The sequence below is a fragment of the Pongo pygmaeus genome, chromosome 3, assembly GCF_028885625.2.
Source record: "Pongo pygmaeus isolate AG05252 chromosome 3, NHGRI_mPonPyg2-v2.0_pri, whole genome shotgun sequence".
Classification (NCBI taxonomy): Eukaryota; Metazoa; Chordata; class Mammalia; order Primates; family Hominidae; genus Pongo; species Pongo pygmaeus.
The window spans coordinates 131,844,581-131,870,867 of NC_072376.2; the positions used below are offsets into that span (position 1 = coordinate 131,844,581).

Sequence of the window (26,287 nt, forward strand, 5' to 3'; positions counted from 1 at the left end):
TATGAACAAATTATTTGGATGGAGTTAGATTTAATTCTCATTGTTGGCAGCGAAGATGGTAAATGTGTTTGTGATGGTGTGGTACACGGGCCAGGAAAGGAAGGAGAGGTCTGCACAGCAAATGGCTTCCATTTGTTTATGTTAGGCATTTTAATCACTTTAGTATTTGCACAGCTGAAGGAAAGGAAAGCACCCTGAGAATAGACACCATGAGGAACTCTAGAAGTTTGCAAACAAGAAAAACATGAGTTGGAAAAGAGCCACAAATATTATAAGTAAAAAGCACCTCACCCCAAATAAACCTAATATTAGGATGTCAGATTCTAGAGGAAATTAGTAAGGAGCACATTGCAATAATTTTTCTGACAATTCTCAACTCTGCTTCATTTTTGTTATGTAGATATCAATACAGAGGTATTTAGAGAAGATGAGGGAAACAGAGATGTCTGCACAATATGGTGAAAAAAACAACAACCTTCAGATCAGACAGAACCAATTTGTAATTCCATCTCTGTAACATACAAGTATGACACTTTGAGGGTTTTACTTACTCTCTCAGAACTTCAGTTTTCTTATCTGTAAAACAGGGCTAACCGTGCCTAGCAAACATTAACTGAATAGTGGTTGGAATTTTTCCTCTTAACACTCTTGTTACCCTTAGGCATTTATGGTAATGAGACCAGTTGAAAACTCATCTGTCTTTTTTGTACTGTCCCACATTAGCTGGTAGAATGATTACCCCGTCAATGCCTATTCTTATTCTGCCCTTGCTATGGCCTGCTAAGGAGGTCAGTTATAGGCTGGATCCTCCTCAGTATAGGAAAATAGAAACCATGGAAGACACAGCAGGCCAATTAGGCATCAAGAAGAAAGCACAGAGTATTTTGCACAAACCAAAGGCCATGCTTCCACAGACAATCTCACCAAAGGTGAGTTGTTTACACCACCTTTGTTATATTTTCAAACAGATTCCTTCCTCCCAGAGTTAGCACTGTAACTGAGGCCCTGAAGGCTGGTAAAGAACTGATGGTCCCCTCAGACTGGTCACTCAACACTGGTCTGGCGGCTGTCCTGTTTGGGTTATGTGTGCCTCAGTCCAGAGCCGAGCCTCACTAATGGCAATGTTTTGTCTGCCCACCTAGCAAACAGTGAGTTCCCACATTCTGCCTACCTCCCCAATCCTCCCCTAATCTCTAACTGCCCACAGCCACCTAATATAGACTGTCAATGGTACAAGAGAAACACAGAATTAAAAAACAAGTGCTCAATAGAGGAAGGTCGATGTAGACTTTGTTTACCAGTTGGCTAAAGTGCTCATGTTTACCACTGGCTGAATAAGGTTGCCTTTCATGAGTCCTCATGGTGTGGATTTTTGTTAGGTAGCAATATAGCAATAAAGGTCACTTTATTTAATCTTTTTTTCTCTTTTGGCAAGTGGTGAAGGAGTTGGAAATGCAACTGTGGCCAGCCCCAGCAGTGGAAATAGTTTGGTTATAGAGGTGTTGAAAATCTCTGTCAAAAACTTCTTTCTCACTAGCCTCCTAAGGCACAAGTTTCTACCATTAGAATCCTATTATTTTGCCTGTAAGAAAAGATCGTATCTTCTGTCTTTAGCACCAGTTATTTTAAAATACTTTGGGCCTTGAAAGAAAGATAAAGTACTACTCTGCTTAAACTGGGGTGAAGGAGAAGCTTCAAGGGAAGGAATGAGTAGTAGGACAAGCGTAGGAATCGAGTCTCTGGGGATAGGAGACATCCTTTTCTAGTCTATAGTGTGTGTGTGTGTGGTCATGGGGAGGAGGGTGTGAGCTGAGGACCAAAGATGATCTCAGTATGATGAATTTGGGCTGAATTTTAATTTTGTCTAGTACCAGATCTCTGTGCAGATGAAATAGAAATCGATTAACTGTGACTTGATTTAAAATTAAAAGGCATTGGCTTTCAGTATGGACCACCTGAAAATGCTTTGTAATAACCATTAAAGTTCTGTTTAAAGTTCACCATTTGTGCTGTGAAGCACATGGATAGCATATCCCATCTTAAGACTGCAACATCAGTGACTTGTTCTTTCTTCTTTTTCAGAACAGATGATAACTCAGAGACCAGAAAGCTAGATATGTATAAATGAACTTACAAAATAAGGCAAGAGAATTTTAAGTACAATCTATTTGAAAAATAGACAGAAAGGTGTAAGACCTTATATTCAGTAAAACTTTTACAGTCTTTTAAAATACAGTATCTATTTTCATTTTGGACAACAAAATTAATATAACAATGATTATCTGTTGAGGACACCATTTCAACCTTTAGAACTGTACGTAACATAAAGTTGGAAACATATGAAGATGATCAAATAGGAAAACCAGAACTCTCTTAATCTATGGTTTTTTTAACTGAATAATGCAGTTGATTACTCTAAAATTCTAAATCCTACCATATTGCAGAAATAATAATAGCAAAAGGAAAAAAAATCATTTATTAAATTTTTACTAAGTATAAGGAATTTCTAAATTGTCCCATGTAAAATGTCCATGACTTTATGTGATAGATACTGTAATCACCATTTTACAGATGAGAAAACAGAGTTTAAAAGACTTGTCTAATAGCATACTATGGTAAAGGCTACAGCCAGGAACATACGGACACTCAAGGGATTTTGAGAGATAATTTAAATTTATTTGCTTTGGCAAAACAGTTTCTCATTTGATACCTAATTATAATTTCAATGCAAATGTTTGCTTAGAAGCAATTGCAATAGGTTAGCTAGATTAGCTTAAACCTGCTATCTACAACCTTTAGCTTTCTCTCTTTTTTTTTTTTTCAAACAAGGTCTGGTCTTGCCCAGGCTGGAGTGCGGTGGCTTGATCATGGATTACTGCAACCTCTACCTCCTGCACTCAAGCAATCTTCCCACCCCATCCTTTGGAGTAGCTGAGATTATAGGTGCATGCCACTCACCTGGCTAATTTTTGGGTTTTTTGTTTTTGTTTTTGTTTTTTTGGTAGAGGCAGAGTTTTGCTAGCTGGCCTAGGCTGGTCTCAAACTCCTGGGCTCAAACGATCCACCCACCTTGGCCTCCCAAAGTGGTATGATTTACAACCTTAAACTTTCAATCCTATGATCAGGCACCAAAATGTATAACCTATTTCAATCTTATAAAATACAATTCCTCCCACAAATAGCCACCACCTTTGCATATTCAAGCGACTGTTCATTTGAATTCTAAACTCATGCCAAACCTTTAAGGCATTCTGCAGTTAATCTCCAAGCTACCATTTATTCATTCATTCAATGAATATTGAGTGCTTACCATATGCCAGATACAATTCCAACTGCTGAAGATACAAAGCCCAAGCCATTATAGGATTCATAGTTTAGTAGGAAAAAGAGATATCACATAAATAGATGCAACCTCTACCTCCTGGACTCAAGCAATCTTCCCACCCCAGCCTTCAGAGTAGCTGGGATTACAGGTGCTAGTAAAACTGTTGAGGATGCCATTTCAACCTTTAGAATTGTACATAACATAAACTTTTGCTAGATAGATAGATAGATAGATAGATAGATAGATAGATAGATAGAATAATGTTGACATGTTCTTAGTGAAAAAACTGAGTTGTCACTCAGCAGCAATTATTTCCTTTGTTAGTAAGTTATGTATGAATTTTAATTGGGCTCATGACCACTTAGAATAGAAGCTACACTTCCCAACCTTTCTTGAGTTATGTACGGCTGTATGGCTAAGTTCTGCCCAATGGGATGTAAACAGAAGTATGAACAATATCAGACATGTTCTGAAAAGAAGACAGTGTTCCCTTCTCACTTTTTCTTTCTTTTTCCTGCTGGTTGAAATATATGCATACTGACTGGAGCTGGGGCAGCCAATTAGGCCCAAGGGGTCTGCATTTTAGGGATAGTGGAGCAAAAAGTTAGAGGGTAACTGAGCCCTTGATAATTATGTCAGTCATGCAAACCCTCAATTACTTACCTCTAGACTAAGCTTACCTGTGACAGAAACATCTTCCATCTTTTTACAGTTCTGTTTTGGGGGGATTTCTGTCACTCCCATTTGACTTTTATCTTAACTAATACAAAAATATAAAGAAAATGAAGCAGAGTAAGGGACTAGAGAATGGCACAGTGTGATATTTTAGACAAGGTGATAATTATCAGGGAAGGATTTTATGAGGGATTGTTATCTCAGCAGAGTCCTGAATGCATGACTGTGCCATGTGAGCAGAGTTTGGAAAGTATGGAAGGGGGAAATAGTAAAAGGAATACAGTATCTATTTTCATTTTGGAAACCAAAATTAACATAATGATTATCTGTTGAGGACACCATTTCAACCAGGGAAAGGGGGAAATAGTAAAAGGAAAAGGCCAGAGGTGAGAACATGTTTTTGTGTCCAGGGACCATCAAGGAGGCCAAACCTTTTGACAGGCAAACCTTTCAAATCTTGTCATGCCTGCAAATGAAAATCCTTGACCCTAGACATTGTAGAGACTGGTCAACTTTGCAGGGACTGGTCTCTGTAGGCCCTTCAAAAAGCATGACCCAGTTATGAGTCTCAGGTTTTACCCAGCTTCGTGGCTCGTCCTCTGATGGTGCATTTCAAAATGCTTCCTGAGTTCACTATTCAAATATTACATACTTTTCTGAACCTAGCATGAGTTCTCACTCCAGCTTAAGAACTGGCTCTATTGATGCACCCCACATTACTTCCTTTCTTCTTGAGTCTACATAGATATTACTGCCTATATTGTTCATTTTAATTATGAAAAATCTATCATTCTGTTCTGATTCATGCATGTGTCTCTCGCCACCTCAATTAACATGTAACATAAGAGCTAGATGTTTAAAAGTGTTTAAAATCCCTTTTGGCTACTATCTGTTCAACAGAAAGTGCTCACTAAAAACTTTCTGCATGTCCAATGAACGTTTCATTTAACCATCTCACAAACTAGAAACACAATGGAGAGAGCCTAATCTTTCCCTGTTCCTCCCTTTCGCCAGGAAGATATGAGTAGCTAAAGTATTTGGTGCTATATATAGCCAGTTGATGTCAGCTGAATGCCAGTCTCTTCAGAAAAGCTCAGTCCCCAGTTTGAGTCAGAGTAGGGACCATGCTGTCCCAGGTTCAAGGATAAAAACCATCAGGCTGAAGTGCCATCCATAGTCCATCTCCAGAGTCTTCCTCCACAAACTGGGATTCATCCCCGCTGAAAAAGCACAATCTAACAGCAAGGTGAGTATGTTGTTTCCTAAAATGTTTTATTAGTCAGTTGTCCAAGGAGATTCAGAGTTGTGACTCATAAATGGGCATTCTCTGCTTTAAAGGGCAGCTGTTGCCAATATTAAAATGCTACCACCAGAGAATTCTGGTTAGTCTAGTGTCTTCCTCATTCTTACGGTTTGCTGGAGTTGATGGAGTGTGATGCTGGTACAAATGAAGGCCAGTGAGGAGGCAATGATAGACTAAAATACCGTGGAGAAAAGAGAGGGAGGGGAAAGGAGACCAGCAATTTCATTGTTTCTCACTGCCTGATGATCATTGTATTAATGTCCAGACTGGGTCTCTGTTCACTGTGACATTGCCTGTCAATGAATAACATACTCTGTCACCAGATAAGGAATGCATATTGAAGTCTTTCAGTAGCAAGTGATAATAACTTTTTAATAAAGAACAAAGATGTTGTCTTTCAAAACAGTGATTATGAGACACTCCAAATGAGTTCTTCACATTGCCTCAATAATGTCCCTTTGTTTTTAACAGCGAACAAAAAAACCATGCTATCACATAATACTATGGTGAAGCAGAGAAAACAGCAAGCAACAGCCATCATGAAGGAAGTCCATGGAAATGGTATCAATAAAAATCCTTCGTAGCATTAATATAGCACAGCATGAATGTGGCTCCATCCTGACATTGTTCAATATTCCCTAGTTTACTTCCTTTAGATTCTTGCTGTTCTGTCATAACAAACCTGGAGCTCTAGGGGGTGTAGAAAAGCCTATGGTAACTAATCTTTTTGTAGTCATCCTTTCTCATTTGGAAGCTATTTTCAGAGGAACAACTGCTGTAAAAGGCATGAAGCAATCTGACAGCTGATGTACATTCTGCTTGGCCTGCCTTCCACATTATAAGTTAAGATCACTCTCGATTCTTTTTTTTTTTTCTGGACAAGTCTTATACAATCTTGTCTTCATTGTCCATCCCACATGGTTTAGCTTGATTTCTTTTACCTTACATTGTATAAATCACTCAAAATAAGTTCTATCATCTTTTTTATCAAGCTGTTAAGTTGGAATTCATATTTATTGCTTATTATTTAACTCCATTTCTATTGCTTATTTATTTAACCCTTCATATTTGTTAATTGATTTACTAACATATTTTGTGTGCAAGGTCTACTTTTATTTGTAACTTCTGAGAAAATATAAAGTTATTGTAGTCTCAAAGCATATGACTCAAAAAAATTTTAATATATATTACATGCAAAGTAATATTTCACTCTCTCCTTTTCTTTAAATTCTAGCAAATAACTTGAGAAAGCAATGCTTTATAACTTGCATTTTGATTCTTAGAAAGGAAATTCAACTTTGTTTATAAGCAAGGTATAGCATCAATTTTAAAAGTTAAGAAAAAATATTCAGGTCCTCTTAGGAGCTGATTTGAGCCATTCCAGATATATTTGTGGAATTTTCAGAATGCCTCCTTATTCTCCTGTATTGACAAGGAATGCAGCCTTTCACCACTACAATATTGAGACCTAGAAGCTTGAGACCTGGAAAGAGTATTGAGCATAATGTTTTCATATTACACCTTCCATAAAGCAAGAGGAACAGAATCAAAGACTTTTAGATGCTCCCCACACAATGTAGTCACAACTAAGAGGTCCTGTTGTTGTTTTCTATTTTCTGCAATACAAAACCACTGTACTGGATTCAACTTGGTTCTCATGTTTTACTGTAATGTCAAATTAGTTTGGAATAAAATGAGAATAATTCTGAATCAGATACCAGAACTGAATTCATACCAATCCAAAGTTCCAAAATTCATGCCTCATTTAAAATTTCATGCATCTTTGTGTTTCCAGCTTCAAGTAGTTTACTTGAAATTATTTTATAGCTTTTCTGATCAATGTGGCAAAAATCAGATGATCACTGGAGTTTGTGACAAAATTGTTTACCTTAAAATAGACCTTTTATGTTATTATTTTCTAATGACATCCTAATCATAAAACAGTCAGTCCATTTAATGTATTCCAGCCTAAGTCATGTGTTGGAGTCTACTCTGTTAGCTCTGACATAGATCTATAAGGGTAAGAAGTTTTTTTTTGTTTTTTTAAATAAACATAACTATTGTTTTTATGAAAAATATTTGGGAGAAAACACAAAATTATATATCAAAGTGGGGGAAACCCTCAAAACCACTATCTCAACACCAGTAAAACCTAGCCAAGTCAAGTCAGCTGAAGCCCTCCCTCCCATGTCACTGGATGAGTACCAGCTCCCTTAAGAGGAGTCACATGCTCTGTCTTTGTTGGAATGTCAAGTATTTCAGATAACGTGGGGATAATCAGACTCTTTCCAAGCTCATCCCAGATGAAATAACTTCAGTACTTTATGAAACAGCTCAAATATTTTTCTTCTCTTATTTCCTCTGACATTTTATATGGAACTTTACTATTTGTTTACAGCATGATGTTTAGAGATCTGGAGCTAGGGGAGTATAATTTTTTCTTAGGATGCATAATAAAATGGACTTCAGAGAAACTTTTTTGGGAATGATCCTCCAAACTTTCAAACATTTTACAGGAGTAAAAATCTGGATAATTTAAGATAAAACATGCAACTGCTTTGATCTTAATTGTAAGACTAAATAAATCAAATTTTGACTGGATTGTCCTTTATAAAGATAAATTGAAAAGGATGTTCCAGTGGAAATCCCCTTCTCCTGCCTTCTCTCCTTTCCCCTTGTGCATCAGAATTTTTTTTCAGCATCATAACTCATTTAATTTTTATTACTACTTACCAAAAACATTTAGCTTGGAGGAGTATAAAATGTGACAATGAGTTGGCTAAATCACTTGTTGTCCTTTTAACGTGAGATGGAAATTCAATCCCATTCTTGTAGGGGAAAGAGATTGCAGCCGGTGAGTCTTTAAGATAAATCACTAGAAAAATATAAGAACCAGAAATGGAGAGTTTTACATCAGAGCCCTCACTCCATCAGAAGGAGTGATAACCTCAAAGAATTATTGAAAAATTCTCTTCATATAGATTATAATGCTAACTGCATAGAATGAGTAAGAGGTGGACAACTCCCAGCCTCCGCTAATCACAACCACAAATTGTTGCTCATTTTGAATCCATTATGATTTGGTTTCAAATTATGTACTAGAAGCAAATATACCACACTCCCAACAAATGACTAATAAAAAGCATCCCAAACATGAAGGCTGCCTGCTTTTAGATTTACCTTCCTCATTATATCACAGTTATGATTACCATCATCATCACCTTGGCAGGAAGCAGAGCTAATGGTAAAGCTGTCCTGGTTACTCTTGTGAGACAAACCTCTGTGCTTTATATAAAAGTATCTCAGCCACAATTGTTACCATCTAACAAGGGCTATTGTAAAAGGCAAAAAATAATTTGCCATTATCTGTGCATGAATTAGTTATGGAGACAAGAAAAGATGGCCTCACAGTCCCCACCCATGAGCCCTGTGCAATTTACCCCTAAATCTGTACATATTTTCCAGTATTAATCATATTTTTCTCTTGTTCAGTACCTCATGTGAAACTTGAAGTCTGAATGAAGAGAGAGAGGTAGGAAAGGATAAAAGGATAGGAAGTATTAAACTGATAAAGAGATGGGGCAATCAGAATGAAATAAGGAGAGGCACTCTAGAGAAACTGGCATCTGTTTAGAAATGCTGGGGGAAAGGAATTGGAATTTTAAAAACCATAAGAAGAACTGGGAGTATGATGTTCCCTGACTTTAAGCATGGATATTGCTGACAGTTTAGAATAAGAGCTTCATAAATAGAGAAGACCACAGTGCCTCCTAAGTAAGCTTCAGTCACCTTACAGTCCTCTCACCTGGGTTCCAGGAGGGCTTTTTTTGGTATGTTTTTTGTTTGTTTTTTTCTCCTCATGACTGGGCAACAGCTTTCCCCAGCACACAGAAGAGAACTGGGCAGGTTGTTTTTTTAACTTCAGGAAGAGAGCTTAGCTTTGTGGTCTAAAAACAGGAAGCCCAGGTTCTAAATGGAGTGCTGTTGTTAATGTGGTACCAGGGGTCCTGGGTTCCAGACTAGACATCAGGTTTCACACAGAAAATGAGGAAGGGTGGATTTGCTGATACAGCTAATTATAAAATTCCATAATTCTAATTTACTGAGCTATGTGCAGAAACCAAACATCAATGTGTTTGAGTTCCTCCATCAGTAACAAAGGAAATGATAATATTGACATAAATTGCAAGGACTCCTTGAAAAAGTACAAAGTCTAGAATTTCAGATGAAAGATTACATGAAAACCGCTTTTACTTCTCTTGTAGGAGCGTACCTTAAACTGTAACTAATCAAATCTTTAAAATCAAAATGAAGATGCCAAAAAGGCCTTTCATACCTCCTATCAAATATATAAAGTTTATAGAAGAACTTAATGATTCAGTGTACAAGTTTGGTAATTTTCTGTGGTTTGTTTTAATTTTCACATTAGCATTCTCATAGCCCCAGGAAAAATAAGAGCTAGAAAGGTTTGCATGTTTTATTTTGAAAACTGGTGTGCAGTCATATCTTGTAAGTTCATAAGTTTTCTGAGCATCTAACCTCTAATAAGGCACTCCAGAAAACAAGTACAAGAGAACTAGGCTAAATTGTATTTTACACTGAAGCTGAAATTGCAGAGTTCAATTCTAGCTATATTATTCCATCATCCTAACTTTCTTTGAAGGCTTTTTCACTCAAATATGTTTTAGACATACATCCTATAAACAGAACTAGATTATTCTGTTTGTATAATTCAATACATTGGTAATGTCATTTTTTGAATGTTTATAGATTTATAGTTTTTAAATAATATTTTTATTAATGACAATTTTGAAAACTTTATAAAATAGCCTTAGAACTCAAATCAAGACAAAGACATATAAAATAAGAAAATAAAGAATCACAGATGGTATTCAAAATCAACTTTTTTATTTAGAGATAATTATCACAGAAGTTTTTATCAATTGGAGTTTTAAGGCATTATCCAAAGTCACAGTCTGGACTATGATCTTACATGTTATATGTAATATGTACATACATGTTACTTTATAGAAGAACATATTTTATGGACTATTATTCAATTACATAGGCCAACTGTCCAGGGACAGGAGGAAGAGTTCTGTGCAAATGCAGGTAATCAATAAGCCCACCCTAAAGCAAATAAGCTTCAGCTAGCTACCCTCTAGTAATTGCAGTTGCCAATCATGGTAGAACAGTTTTAAAAGGTCTTTTGCCGTACTACAATTATTTGTAAGTGAGTGTCTTTGCAAACTATGGATTAGATTAACTCATCTAACTGAAGTTCTGGATCAGTATAAATGACACCAATAAGAAAGTACACCTAGCCATATTATTTTTTTTCTTTCTTTCTTTTTTTTTTTTTTTTGAGATGGAGTCTCGCTCTGTTGCCCATGTTGGAGTGCAGTGGTGCAATCTCCGCTTACTGCAACCTCCGCTTCCTGAGTTCAAGTGATTCTTCTGCCTCAGCCTCCTGAGTAGCGGGAATTACAGGTGCCTGCCACTACGCTCGGCTAATTTTTGTATTTTTTAAGTAGAGACAGGGTTTTGCCATGTTGGCAGGGCTGATCTTGAACTCCTGACCTCAGGTGATCCACCTGCCTCAGCCTCCCAAAGTGCTGGGATTACAGGCGTGAGCCACCATGCCCGGCCTTATTTTTAATAGATGATCTAATGCCACAAAGACAACTTTCTAAGCCATAAAGGCAAGGATATGTATTCTAAATAAAACATATCATTTATCAAGCATCAAGATTAAACACACCATTAAGAACCTGTGCAAGAGTTTGCAGTGAAGGGCAGGCAACAGCTGAAATTGGAATCTGTGTGCTCAGCTGACAGCGTTCTTGACTCTGAAAGTTTAAGTAATGAGAGTGATCATGCATTAGGTTCCTTAACTCACAAATGGTTCTGAAACCCTTGCTCCAGTGACATCATAAATTTAACTATTAGAAGGGAAGGGAAGAAAACCTTGGAAAATTTTGTTTGTGTGTTTTATTTGTTTATGCAAAATATCCCTGACACTGATGGATGTGTCCATTAGTATGCTATTATATATTTAACAATTGGTTCTTGAATGGGGCAGCAGAAGGGATGTTTTGATTTGTAGAATTTGCAAATTTCTGTGGTATAAATGCTTCCACCATGGCCGAATTCAAGCTACCACCATGGAAGCACTAAATGCAGAGTTGGAAAGAGATATGCAGTAGTAGAACATTACATATTTTCCCCATACAGTTACAATGGATATAAATAACCTCAAGAGCGTAACGTCTCTTCTATCTTTTATAATCTAAATGGAACTTGCTATTTTGAATCCAGAATCAAAAAGTTGAAGTATCGCATCCCCATCACACTGTCTAGTATGTTGAGGGATATCATAGACACATTAAAAAGTAAACTTGCTCATCCTTCCATGGTCCAAACACATAGTGACAGAGACTCCAAACACTTGCAAATAAGCAAGGGTGAATATTCCCTGTAGAACTCAGCAAAGCTGACGAGCAAATCCGGGGAAATTGTTGTAAAATACCCTCATGTACTCTGCTCTGTTTTTCTTATGCCTTTTCCATAGGCTATTTCTACCATTCCTGGGGACTGTGAAGTACAGCATTTTGTTATGTTTTGTTTGGGGATACTAGAGAGCCAGACAGAGCTGTTCTGCATTGCATTAGGAAGAGGTATAAAAATTTTTAAACATTTTTAATAATAGACTTTGTTTTTTAGAGTTTTAGATTTGCAGGAAAGTGAGGGAGAAAGTACAATGAGTTGCTATATAAACTTCTTCCCTGCTGCTGTTTCCTCTATTATTAGCATCTTGCATCAGTGTGTATTTGTAACAACTGATGAACCAATATTGATAACTGTCACACTCCATTTTGTGCTGCTATAACAGAATACCTGAGACTGGGTAGTTTATACTGAAAGACATTGATTCATGGTTCCAGAGGCCAGGTAGTCCAATATCAAGGTGCCAGCATCAAGGGAGGGTCTTTTTCCTGAGTCATCACATGGCAGAGGACAAGAGAGAAAAGGGGGCTGAATTCATCTTTTTATAAGGTCACAAATCCCACCCATGAGGGTGGGGTACTCATGGCTTAATTACCTTTTAAAGGTCTGAGCTCTTAATACTGTTACAATGGCAATTAAATTTCTTTCTTTCTTTTTTCTTTTTTTTTTTGAGATGGAGTCTTGCTCTGTCGCCCAGGCTGGAGTGCAGTGGCCTGATCTTGGCTCACTGCAACCTCTGCCTCCCGGGTTCAAGCGATTCTCCTGCCTCAGCCTCCCGAGTAGCTGGGATTACAGGCGCACACCACCACACACGGCTAATTTTTGTATTTTTAGTAGAGATGTGGTTTCACCACATTGGCCAGGCTGGTCTCGAATTCCTGACCTCATGATCTGCCCACCTGGGCCTCCCAAAGTGCTGGGATTATAGGTGTGAGCCACCGTGCCTGGCCTGGCAATTAAATTTCAACATGAGCTTTGGAAGGAACAGACATTCAAACCATAGCATTAACTAAAGTCCATAGTTTACATTAGGATTCACTCTTTGTGTTATGCACTTCTATGGGCTTTCACAAATGCAGTGGCGTATATCTGCCATTACAGCATCACACAGGATAGTTTCTCGGCCCTAAAAATCCTCTATGCTCCACTTATTCATCCCTCTCTCTACCTCCTTCCAAGTCCCTGGCAACTACTGATCTTTATGCTACCTTCTAGTTTTGTCTTTTCCAGAATGTCAAATAGCTGGAATCATACAGTAAGTAGATTTTTCCGACTAGCTTCTTTTACTTAGAAATATACATGTAAGAATACTTCATGTCTTTTCATGGCTTGATAGCTCTTAATTAAATTTTTTATTTTGAGTTTTTTAAGATAATCATCGTTTCACATGCAGTTGTTAAGATATAATATAGGGCTATCCCATGTGACCTTTCCCAGTGGTAACATCGGGCAACACTATAGTACAATATCACAACCAGAATATTGACATTGATACAGTCAAGAGACATAATATTTCCATTCCCATAAGGGTCCCTCATGTTGCCTTTTCATAGCCATACCCACTTCTCTCTAGGCCCCATCTCTCCTTAAACCCTGACCAATCACTATTCTGCTCTCCATTTCTATAATTTTTCTGTAATTTCAAGAATGATATACAAATGGAATCATACAGCATGTAACCTTTTGGGAATGGCTTTTTCATTCAGTGTAATTCTCTAGAGATTCACCCAGGTCTTGTTCTCAATGATTTGTTCCCTTTTGTTTCTGAATACCATGCTGTGGATGTACCACAGTGTTTTTAATAGTTTACCCATTGAAGTACATCTGGGTTGTTTTCAATTTTTGATTATCAAGAAGGAAGATGCTATGAACATTTGTGTATATGATTTTTCAAGAACACAAGCTTTCATTTCACTGGGATAAATGTCCAGTATTGCTGGGTAGTTCTGCATTCAGTTTATAACAGAATTTATTAAACTGTTTTCTAGAGTGTCTGTACCATTTTACATCTTCAGCAGCTATGTACGAGTGACCCAGTTTCTCCACATCCTCACCAGCAAATGGTGCTGTCATCATTTTTCATTATAGACATTCTGATAGGTGTATAGTGATATATCGTTGTGATTTTAATTTGCATTTCCCTAGTGACTGATGATGTTTACCATCTTTTCAAATGCTTATTTGCCATCTGTATATCTTCTTCAGCTCAAATGCCTCTTCATGTTTTGGCCCACATTCTAATTGGATTATTTGCTTTTTTAATAGTGAATTTTGATAGTTCTGTATTTATGCTAGACTGTTTTCAAGGTTACATGTTTTGAAAATATTGTTTCCCATTCTGTAGCTTGTCTTTTCATCCTCTTAGTAGGGTCTGTCTCAGAGCAAAAGTTTTTAATTTTGGTGATGTCCAGTTTATCAATTATTCCTTTTATGGATTGTGATTTTGGTGTTGTTTAGCAACTCTTTGCCTAGCCCTAGGTCCCAAAGATATACTAAAGTGATTTTTCTTCCTTAGCCCATTAACATGGTGAATCTTTGCCTAGCTCTAGATCTCAAAGATATAGTAATGTGATTTTTCTTCCTTAGCCTATTAACTTAGTGAATTACATTGATTGATCTTTGAATAGTGAAACAGCCTTGCCTCCCTGGATTAAACCCCACTGGCTCATGATATAAAATTCTTTTTATATATTGCTTAATTATATTTGCTAATAATATGTTAAGGATTTTGCTTCTATGTGTATGTGGGATATTGTTTTGTAATTTTTGTAACTTTTTCTGTGTATGTGTGTGTGGTTTGTTTTTTTTTTTTTTGGAACTTTTTCTGTGTATGTGTGTGTGGTTTTTTTTTTTTTTTTTTTTTTGAGATAGGGTCTCACTCTGTCACACACATTGGAGTGCAGTGGCCTGATCTCGGCTCACTGCAGCCACCTCCCAGGCTCAACTGATCCTTCCACCTCAGCCTCCCAAGTAGCTGGGACCAACGCACCACCACGCCCAGCTAAATTTGTGTGTGTGTGTGTGTGTGTTTGGTAGAGACATGGTTTCACCATGTTGCTCAGGCTGGGCTTGAACTCTTGAGCTCAAGCAATCCACCTGCCTCAGGCCTCCCAAAGTGCTAGGATTACAGGCGTGAGCCACCCCGCGTGGCCTGTCTGTGTGTGTCATCTTTCTCTGGCTTTGGTATCAGAGTATTATTACCTTAATGAAATGAACTAGGAAGAACTCTCTTCTATTTTGGGGCAGAGATTATGTGGCATTGGTGATAATAGTTCTTTAAATATTTGGCAGAATTCTCCAGTGAAATCATTTAAGTCTGAAGCCTTTTGGGGGGTGAGGAGATTTTTAGACTATAAATTGAATTGCCTGAATAGTTATATAATTAATCAAGTACTCATTTCATGTTGGGTGAACTGAGGTAATTTGTGCTTTTTGAGGAACCGGTCAATTTTTTCTAAGTGCTCAAGTTTATGTGAATTTATATGTAGAATTGTTTGTAGTATTAATATTCTTATTATCTGTTTGCTATCTGTAGTGTCTGTAATGATATCTCTTATTTTGTTCCTAATATTGTTAATTTGTGTCTTCTCTATCTTTTCTATGTTAATCTTACTAGAGATTTATCAATTTTACTGATCTTTTAAAAACCAGCTCCATACTTCATTGATTTTCTCTATTGTTTTTCTGTTTTTTATTTCATTGGTTTCTGCTCTTATCTTTATTATTTCTTTCCTTCTGCTTGCTTTGGGTTTGTTTTGTTCATCTTTTTTTTACATTTTCTGGGGTAGACATTTAGTTTATTGATTTGATACTTTTTTCTTTTTTAACTGTGCATTTAGTGCTATAAATATTCCTCTCAGCACTGTGTTAACTGTTTCCCATAAATTTTGATATGCTGTATTTTCATATTCATTTAGTTCACTGAATTTTTCATTTCCTTTGAGACTTCCTTTTTGTCCCATGAACTATTTAGAAGTATGTTGATTAGTTTCCAAGTGTTTGGAGATTTTCCTGTTATCATTCTGTTACTAATTTCTAGTTTGGTTTTATTGTGCTCAGTGCTAACACTCTGAATAATTTAATAATTTTAATTTGTTGAGGTTTATTTTATAGCCCAGGATATGATCTTGATATATATTCCATTGGCACTTGAAAGAAATGTGTGTTCTATTGTTGTTGAATAAAATATAAATGTCAATTAAGTCCTGTTGGTTGCTAATATTGTAGAATTTTGTATTCTTACTGCTCTTCTGCCTAGTTGTTCTATCATCTGTTGAGATGGGGGGATTGAAGTTTCCAACTATAATTGTAAATCTGTCTATTTCTCCTTTTAGTTCTACATTTTTTACTTTAAATATTTTGTAGCTCTGTTTTTGGTGCATATACATTTGGGATTTCTAGGTAATCTTTGTGGATTTGCACTTTAATCATTATATAATGCCCTTCTTTGTCTCTGGTAATTTTTGTTGCTCTGATTTTATCTGATATTAACATCAGATAATATTTGGTTGATATTGCTTGATATGTGTTTTTCCAATCTGTTACTTTCACTTGCTTATAATGTTATTATAGGCAGTGAGTTTCATGTAGGCAGCATAGTTCAACAAACCACAGTTGGTTCACTTTTAATCCAATCAGACATCAATTGATGTATTTAGATTATTTACATTTAATTTATTAATGTATTAGATCTTAAGTATGTAATTTTATTTTTAGTTTTCTGTTTGTCATCTCTGTTTTACATTCCTGTTTTCTTTTTTCTGCCTTCCTGGAGATTACTTCAGAGTTTCATTTTGGTATAGTGTTTTCAAATGTATCTGTTCATATAGCTTTCAGGAGTTGCTCTAAGTATTGCATTATATATGCATAACTTATCACAGTCTACTGATGTTGTCATTTTACCAGTGCAAGTATAGAAAATTTATCTACTTTTGGCCAGGCACAGTGGCTCATGCCTGTAATCCCAGCACTTTGGGAGACCGAGGTGGGTGGATCACTTGAGGTCAGGAGTTCAAGACCAGCCTGGCCAACATGGAGACACCCCGTGTCTACTAAAAATACAAAAATTGGCTGGGCGTAGTGGTGGCAGGCACCTGTAATCCCAGCTACTTGGGAGGCTGAGGCAGGAGAATCACTTGAACCTGGGAGGCGAAGGTTGCAGTGAGCCGAGATCGGGTCACTGCACTCCAGCCTGGGTGACAGAGTAAGACTCTGCCTCAAAAAAAAAAAAAAAAAAAAAAAAAATCTACATTGATGTCTTTTTATCCTCTCCTGTTTACAAAATAATTGTCTTAAGCATTTCTTCTACATACATTTACATCAGTCAGTGTTATAATTTTGGCTTCTGCAATAAAATATAATTTAGAAAGCTCAAGAGGAGAAGGGAAGCCTATTGTATATACCTATATTTCTGCTTACTATATACCTTCTTTATCTCTGATGTTCCAGGCTTCCTTCTTTTATTGTTTCCTTTCTGTTTTAAAAAAACTTCATTTAGCCATTCTTTTAGGGTAGGCTTTCAGGCAACAAATTCTCTTAAGTTTTCCTTCATCTGAGAATGTCTCAAGTTCCCCTTTATTTCTTGCAGGATATTTTTCACTGAGTATGGGATTCTGGGTTGACAATTCTTTTCTTGCAGCACCTAGAAAAATATGGTACAACTTCCTTTTGGCCTCCATGGTTTCTGATGAGAAATCCACTATTATTCTAGTTATTTTCCCCTTATAAGTAAGTTGTTTTCCTCTGGTGGCTTTCAATATTTTTCTTTGTCTTTAGTTTTCAGAAGCTTGATTATAAGTCTTGTTGTGAGTTATTCAGGTTTATTATGTTTAGGGTTCTCTTAGATTCTTGAATCTGTAAGTTTATATCTCTTGTCAACTTTAGGACATTTTTCAGCCATGATTTCTTTAAGTACTTTTCCAGCCTCCCCTTATTTTTCCTCTCCTTCTGGAACTTCAATGACATGAATGCTGTATCTTTTATTAGAGTCCCATGAATCCCTAAGGATACCTTGTTCATTTGTTTTCAAGTCTATTTTTCTCTGTGTTGGTCTTATTGGGGAACTTCTATTATTCTAACAGCTAAGTGATTTTTCTCATTTGCCCCCTCTATTTTACTACTGAGCCCATTCACTGAGCTTTTTACTCAGGTTATTATATTTTCAGCTCTAAAATTTTTATTTGGTTCTTTACATCTTTTATTTCTCCGCTGAGATTTCTTTTTTTTGCTGCTGCTGATGGAGTCATTGGCAAAAAAAACCTTTCCATTTAAAGAATTTGTTTCAAGTGGTTTCCTAACTGCTTTCTGAAGCATTGTTTTAAATTATGGGTACTTTAAAATCTTTGTCAGATAGTTTTAATATCTCAGTCATCCCAGTGTTGGCATTTGATTCTTTTTTTATTTTTCATTCAGTTTGAGATTTTTCTAGTTCTTTGTATGATAAGTGATTTTCAAATTTAAGCCTGGACATTTTCACATTATGTTCTGAGATGCTTGCTCTTTAAATAAACCTTCTTTTTCATCTTTTCTTATCTGACACTGCTCCAGCAGAGAAAGGGGAGTGCCAACTCATTACTGCCAGGTGAATGTAGAAGTCTGGGTTCCCTATTTGGCTACACTGAAACTTGAGGGGAGCCTCTTTGTTACTGCTGGGAGAGGACAGGAGTTCAGACTCCCACATAGTCTTCACTAAGACTGCGGAGACAAGGAGCTAGTTACTGGCCAAAAGGAATGAAAATCTCAACTTCCCACTCGGTCTCTCTGACACCACCCTAGTGGGAGTATTGGAGAGATTTGTTACAGCCTCACAGGGTGAAATTCTGGGCTCCCCACAAGATCTTAACGTGGGTGAGAGCGAAGTCAAAGTGTTTTCTGTGGTGCTTGGCTAAAGTAGCGCAGCCATTGTCTAAACATTTTCTGTCTTGCAGAGGCAGCTCCTTTCCTGGTCCTTTAGCTGGAGAGAACAGCCTTTCGTTGGTGCTTTGTTTGTCTGGACCTCTTGGTGTTTCTGGGTTGCCATCATCTTCAGCTTCAAGTCTGAGATTTAGGGGCTAAAAGAACACCCAGAGTATTAACCACCATGTTGTTCCTTGGGTCCTGGGGTCCCTAGCTTGTCTGCCTATTTCTTTACAGAGTCTTTTATTTATTTATTTATAATGTCCAACATGTGAGGTTGTATTTAATAGCTTTACAGGAAAAAACACATCTACTTCATCTTCTCAGAAGCAAAAATCTTGATATTGTGACTTTTATAATTAGTGGACTCCTCTAATTTTACCTGTAAAAACAAAACAGGTAAACTAATTTTTCTCTCAAAAGAAAGTGGGGAGAAAATTTAACAAGTAATTCTGTTGTTTTATTCTAAACATTCCCAAAAGCTTAATTGTTATGGTTAACATATCATCAAAGAATGTTGCCCCAATCAAAATAATTATTTATTTTCCTAATGGCCCAGTTTTTCTTCCTATGCATTTAACGGTAGTCAACAGTGGCAAAAAAGACTCTGTGGGTATTACAGAAATATATTAGTGAGTAAAGAAGCAAGTGGAAAGATTGTATCTCTTTTGGATTTTGGAAAAACTGTTTAGTAATAGAAATAGGAAATAACACTCATTTACTGAATATCTGATATATTTAAGGTATGGGAGACACAGAAAGTAAAACCTAAAGAAAATGCAAACCATAAAACAAATAAAGCAAAATCAAATATATGTGATTCAGTGTTATGGGAATATAGAGAATGAATGAGTAATTATGAATAAAAATTTTAGGTAAGAAATTAATATAAATGGCATTTGAGCTGGATTGGGGAAAAAGTTCACTCAATACTTATCATCTGCCTACTTTATGGAGGTTACTCAGTGCTAGATGCAGAATAAATAGTATTTTGACCGAGTCTGGGAAATGGGGTGGGGTGGAGTGGGAGGGTAGGCATTTCAGTAGGGGGATAGCTAAAGCTGACACATAAAAATGTGGGGAGCAAAACAGAGTTTATGAATATAACTATGAAGCCATGCTATTTGAAAGCTCATTCTATATGGAAAGACTAAATTGTACTAGTAGTAATTACAGCTAACTTTTTTATTCACAACATGTGCCAGGTACCAGGCTACATGCTTTACATGAAGCATTTTTATTTCATTCTCATATTAATGCTTTGCAATAGGTATTAGTATTATTAGCTCCACTTTAGAGATGAAGGAACTGAGGTTTAGAGAAAATAAGTAACACACTTATGATCATGCAATTAGAAAGTGGTGGAATTTTAGAATTAAGAAATTTATAAAAGCATTAAAAATGCTTACCTTGGGATTTTTACTCATATGAATATTGTTTTACAGATGTTGATGGCATGGACCTGGGCAAAAAGGTCAGCATCCCCAGAGACATCATGTTGGAAGAATTATCCCATCTCAGTAACCGTGGTGCCAGGCTATTTAAGATGCGTCAAAGAAGATCTGACAAATACACATTTGAAAATTTCCAGTATCAATCTAGAGCACAAATAAATGTAGGTATAACTTGAATGGGTAGTATCCAAATGAATGAGCAGTATTTCTAAATTTGTATGTATGACTAGTTTCTCAAGCAAGTATTCTATATATCTTCTTTCAATTTATTGTTAGGCTTTTTTTTTTATCATAATGAATAGTTTAGGTGGGTAAACAAAAGAAGCATTATGTATGATATGAGTATGCTTTTAGTTCAATAGGGACATTGTAAGCTTGTAGATTTGGCACTGAGGAACTTGTCTGTTCCACTAAGAGGACGGAGAAGGAATGGAGAGAAGTGGTACTAAAAGTTTCCATGGTCTTATCACAACCAGTTAAATGTTTGAGATGGAAACACTTCCAAAGCACATAGCGCTCCACAGGCGAGGATAAGCATTTTATTCGCTGAGTAAATCTTGGCACTGAAACATGCCTGGGAACTACAAACACATTCAATGTCCTCTCAAAGCATTTATTCCACATTGTGTAGGGAAGTCTGGTACTCACTAATGACAAAAACTAGTTTGGATATAACTCTTTGGACAGAGATTTCCCCAACTCAAAGCTAATAAACAAACAAAAATTAAACTACATTTTACATTTTGTATTAATATTACATTCACTTAAACTGTCATTTAAAGAGAGTGTAGAGGAAAAAGTTGATAGTAGAAAGGCAACCAGCTTTGGGAAAATGGCTTTAAAATTCAAATGGCTGGTGTGAAGAATCAAAAACGAATAGTGCATTCGTCCTAAATTTGAAAAGATCATAATGACGTCAACAAACATGTTTTATTTACTGAGAGTTTCTTCCTAGAGCTATGAAAGATTTACTTACAAATTTAAGCCGAAAACTTACCAGCTCCCATCACTAATAAGTTGTTTTGAATGGACAGCTCACTTCTTTACAGCAAACAGACTAATTTCCCTGATTTATTTTATCATAATTACTAAAACACATTATAGAAACTAATATCTACATCCACAAACACCAAAATTTTGTTTCCCATATTTCTATTTTCCTTGTTATGTTTTTTCTTAACAAAAAATGTTGAGAGGACACTTAACAAATTTATTTTCATATTTGTGAGCATTCTTTAGCCATCCACTGATTAAATCTAGTTTTAATTGTGAATTCAGTTAGCCATCAAATCTTACTCAACTATAGTATTTATACTTGTGAGGAATGATTTTTTAATTGAAGTCAATGTACCCTATAAGTATGCCCAGTAACCTCTTATCAAAAACATCTTGTAAGTATGAGTCAAAAATAATCCCTACCCCATCTGCTGGAGTCTATGTAATCATATTCTTTCAATAGTGACAATAGAGAAGGCTCTCTATGGAGTAGTACAAAATAAGGTGGCTTAAGGAAGTCTTTGAAAAGTCATCTACAAGTTTAGACATTTGAAAAAATGAATAATGTCAGTTTTTATAACTTCCACTTACATCTCTAGGAATAATGCTTTAACTACAATTCTGAAGAAAGGTACAATAAGATTTAAAATGTCCCTATGAACACAACATATTGTCTTACCACCAGTATTTCAAATTATTGATTATAATTTTATACACCTGTGCTCGAATGTGTTCTGGTTACACACAATATATATAAGAACATGTCTTGACAATTTTTCACTATTCCCAGAAGACTGGGCACTGAATAAATAAAATGACCCCAAACAGGTTTATTGAAATAAATAATTAAATATTGATAAATAACACAAAGCAATAAGCAATAATAATGCACGCAATAAAGTCATATTTTATTGAGTTACATACATATTCTAAAGTGTGATGAATTTTACTCTTCTTTCAAAATAAGGAAAGTAGTATTCAAGGAAGTATGTTCATTTGACTTAAGCAACACCATAATAAAGAAGATTGATACTCAGCTGTCAGAATTCTAGAGTTCTTGGCACCAACTTCTCTCATGGTGTAATTAAAGGAAAATCTTGCCTGGGAATCAGGAGACCAAGGTTTGGTCCTGGCTCTCCCACCAGCCATGTGATTTAGCGTTAACTCAAAAAGGTTGCTTTTTTTTTTTTTTTTTTTTTTTGCCTTTCCGAATTTTCCCCCTCATTTTAAAATTAAAGATACGTACTCCAAGGCTCTCTCAGGTGCCTTCTGTCTTTAATGATCTGTGTGTTGCCTGATCTTAATTCAAAATATTACCTGCACAATAAATCATTAAGGAAGATAGTGAGCCACGTTGTACAATGATACATTTACTGTCAAGGCTGTAGATTGTAACTTGAAACGTTAATATGACAGGAATTCAAAAATATAATTAGACTCAGGTCTATTTCCATTCATATTCATTTATACTTTTGGCAAATATTTATTGGGTGCCTATTATGTTCTAGATACTATGCTGCAAGCTCAAAGATAAATAAATACAGGCTTTATCTAGTGATAGAGAGACCAAACGACATTGAAAGATAAGAGAGCTTTTATTTACCTATAATCTAGTTCTTGAATGATCCTTATATGATTTATACCACATTAATCTAATTTATTGACTACATTTTCTGGAACAAGCTTTTACTGCTTCCCTTGAGCAATAGATGTTGTCAAAGTAATAATTTAACTCAGCTTTATATATTTCTTATTCTAGTATAATGTTGAAGACCTCATATAAATGAAAATATAAACCACCCCCCTGGTAATTAATGCCATTTGTTCAAATACTACCATTTTAAAAACAGAAAAAATAAGTGTAGCTTTGAATTCTACTGGTGAGGGACACTGGCAAATTCAAGCTACATATACTTTCTATGACACAAACAGTAATAATAGTAAATATGTGTTCCTAAAAAGAAATGAACATTGCTTGCTACATGAGCCAATTTTGAAGCTCTAGTTCATAAACTATTTTTTAACCAAAATGGCAAAATGGAGATGGGTGAAGAAAACAGGCCACCAAAAATAAAGTAAAATGGAAGAATGCTTCATGATAATTAAAATTCTCTTCTTATAAGTTACTGCAAAAGGATATTATATTTTTTGAATCACTAGAAATCTTAAATACTACTGGGAAAAGGGGAAGTATACTATTAAAAGTAAATCTGAAATAAGACCACTCTAAATAATTGGAACTCTAAATATATATTTGCTTTGTTCAAAAAATAACTTCTACCATGTATTTGGCACAAAGCATACAACAAAGAAGCCTTCTTTTTATTTCTATTGATATTTTAACAGAAATCATGTAAAGCATCTTCTATATGTGTTTAATTTACATAGTCATAATCTATAGGATATGGCTCTAGTTTTGTTTTCTTTACGGTCAACTTAACCGAGGTAAAAAGAGACATATTTTCATTTGTCTTTCCAACTTTTCTGAAAGGAATTGCAGATGATGGAATGCTATGATGTAAAGCTTATAATTATTTAGGTTACTACCTAACTATTGTAAGGCTCTGCTTATTTTCTTAATGATGATGTACAGGTACTGGGTGTCTCCTGATAATTAATGACTAATGAGAAAGAGTTGATTTTCCTGCTCATCATTAATCCCCAGGAAGAGGTTACAGAAAGTATTACAATTCCTAGAAATTAATGTAGGTAGAATTATTTGTAAGTTTAGGTGAAATTCATTTAATGAACACATTCTAGGAACTTTGAAAATGTTATTCTTTGTGCATTATACATTTAAACTTCCTAAATTTATCTCAAATGCCTTTTTATTTATAATTAAAGTTATCAGGAACTTTACACTTTTTAAAGAGGTAGTATAGGTTTAGAAGTAAAAACATAAAGATACTAACCTAGTCAATTATTAAGTCCAACACTCAAGATAGGAGCTGAGTTCAAAATGCAAAATCTTATATTACACACACACACACACACACAATGCCTGTCTTAGTCCATTCATGTTTTTATAAAGTAATAGCTGAGACCAGGTACTTTATAAAGAAAAGAGGTTTATTTGACTCATGGTTCTGTGAGGTGTACAAGAAGCATGGCATCAGCACCTGCTTCTGGTAAGGGCCCCCGGAAACTTCCACTCATGGCAGAAGGGAAACGGGAGTTGGCATCACATGGTGAGAGAGGAAGGAAGGAAGAGAGAGGAGGGAGGAGGTGCCAAGTTCCCTTTAACTATCAGTTCTCATAGGAACTAATTACTGCGAGGATGGCACCAAGTCATTCATGAGGAATCCACCTCCACGACCAAACGCCTCCCATTAGGCCCCAACTCCAACACTGGAAATGAAATTTCAACATGAGATTTAGAGGGGACAATATCCAAATCACATCAGTGGCCAACTAGACTTCAACCAGATTATAAATAGGGTGGGGACTCCAAATGACATAAATGCAATACCAGAATCCAGGTAACAGGAACAAATAAAGAAAGAGCATGAGAAGGTGGCATAGGTTTTATTGAAGTATTGAGATAATACAGAATATGGAGTCATTTCCAGTAGATTAAGTTAGTTAGAAAGAAGAGGGAAATTCTAAGATGGGTCTTAGAGGAAACCTAGGATTTGGTTTAGTAAAGAACAGAAAGGAGGGCATTCCAAGCAGGTGAAACAGCTTGTGGGGCTGAGGAGGGACTGAGGAACTGGCTTTGGAAGTTTGCAAGGGATGAGAGGTAATGTTTATGAGGTGAGTACGACGTCTACATTACCAAGCAAAAGAGTTTGCATTTTATTCACTAGGCAATTAGGAACAATTTCTAAAGATTGGAGTAATGCCATACCAGCATTTGTATTCGGTCTGACTGAAAGGAAAATGCTTGGTGGAAAATGAACAGAAGGTAGATGATGACATGATAAAGTATGAGCAATGAGGATAACAGGCGCATGAAAACTAAAGTGAAAAAGGAAGATGGCATTTTAAAAAATGTCATAGTGAAAAAGAATCAGCTGGGTTTGGCTATTTATTCACTAAAAATTCAGCTAATATTCGCTGACTGCTTGTGCTATATAAGGCACCATCTTAGGCTTTGCAAAAGACATATGGGCAAAATGAAATTCCCTGTTCTCAAGTAGCTAACAAACTAGTAAATGAAACAGGACACAAAATATTATTTTAAAGGCGAATTATAGTAAATGATATGGGAGCAGCAAGAAGAAAGACAAAAAACTTTTTATTGGAAGGAAAGGAAGAATAAGGGAAGAGGTGTTTTTTAAATCAGGACAGATCTGACCATGGTAATGATGGAGAGGGGGCCTCTTGCTAGGGGAACTCCTATGATCAAAGATCAAAGGTAGAAAGGTGGAAAAGCATACAAGATAATGGGGGAATCTTGATCTATGATCAAAGGTAGAAAAGCATACAAGATAATCGGGGAATCATACGTGTTTTGGTTTTAAGCTTAGGGTACATCTTTAAAAACTGATGAAACTAGGTAGGCAGGTCTCAGTGCAAGGCTAAAACATTTAGGCTTATTCAGTATGCAATAAAGTGTGAACATGATGATGAGTTTGCAATTAGGCATGTGATGTTTAAAGTTTTAAAAATGTTTAAAGTTGTAATATTTTTGCTATAAGTTTTAACCTCAGGCAGAGACAGCTCTAAGAGAATTCCTTCCCAAAACAGATCTTTTAAAATTCTAATAGAGATTAAGTATTTTTGTTTAAAAAGCTATTCGTTGAAAATATATATATGTTCCTGGGAAGTTAGTATATCATCAGACTATCACTATTTTATAAGTATAATTTATTCATGAATATTTTATTTTATCATTGGCATTTTCTGCCCTGTCCAAATGCGGCTTTGATGAAGCAGATGAAAGAACAAAGGCTCAAATTTGGACTACTGCTTTGAAAGTAGGCTTTTTTGGGATGCTGCAGAGATTAACATGAATGCAAAAGCCCTTGGGGAGGGGCTGTGTGGGTGAAGCATAAAAATGGAGATAAACTTTTTTCCTTCATAATTTTATTAGGTGAGGATCTTAATTTATGGCCTTTAGTTACGGTAAGTATTTAAATTTTAAAACAAAATTGTATTCTATCCTGAAATTGCTATAAAGTTAAATAAGTG

General features: G+C 35.9%; 1 protein-coding gene across 1 annotated transcript in view; it reads left to right on the forward strand.

Moving 5' to 3' along the window:
- The first annotated feature begins 4,316 nt into the window (after window positions 1-4,316).
- The window catches only part of MYOZ2 (myozenin 2), a 53,027-nt gene continuing 31,056 nt past the window's right edge, over window positions 4,317-26,287 (forward strand). The window contains exons 1-3 of the mRNA XM_054486072.2: window positions 4,317-5,246; window positions 5,775-5,864; window positions 20,150-20,319. Of these exons, the coding sequence (XP_054342047.1) occupies window positions 5,789-5,864; window positions 20,150-20,319 (246 nt within the window). The 5' untranslated portion in view covers window positions 4,317-5,246; window positions 5,775-5,788. The remainder of the gene's footprint in view (window positions 5,247-5,774; window positions 5,865-20,149; window positions 20,320-26,287) is intronic.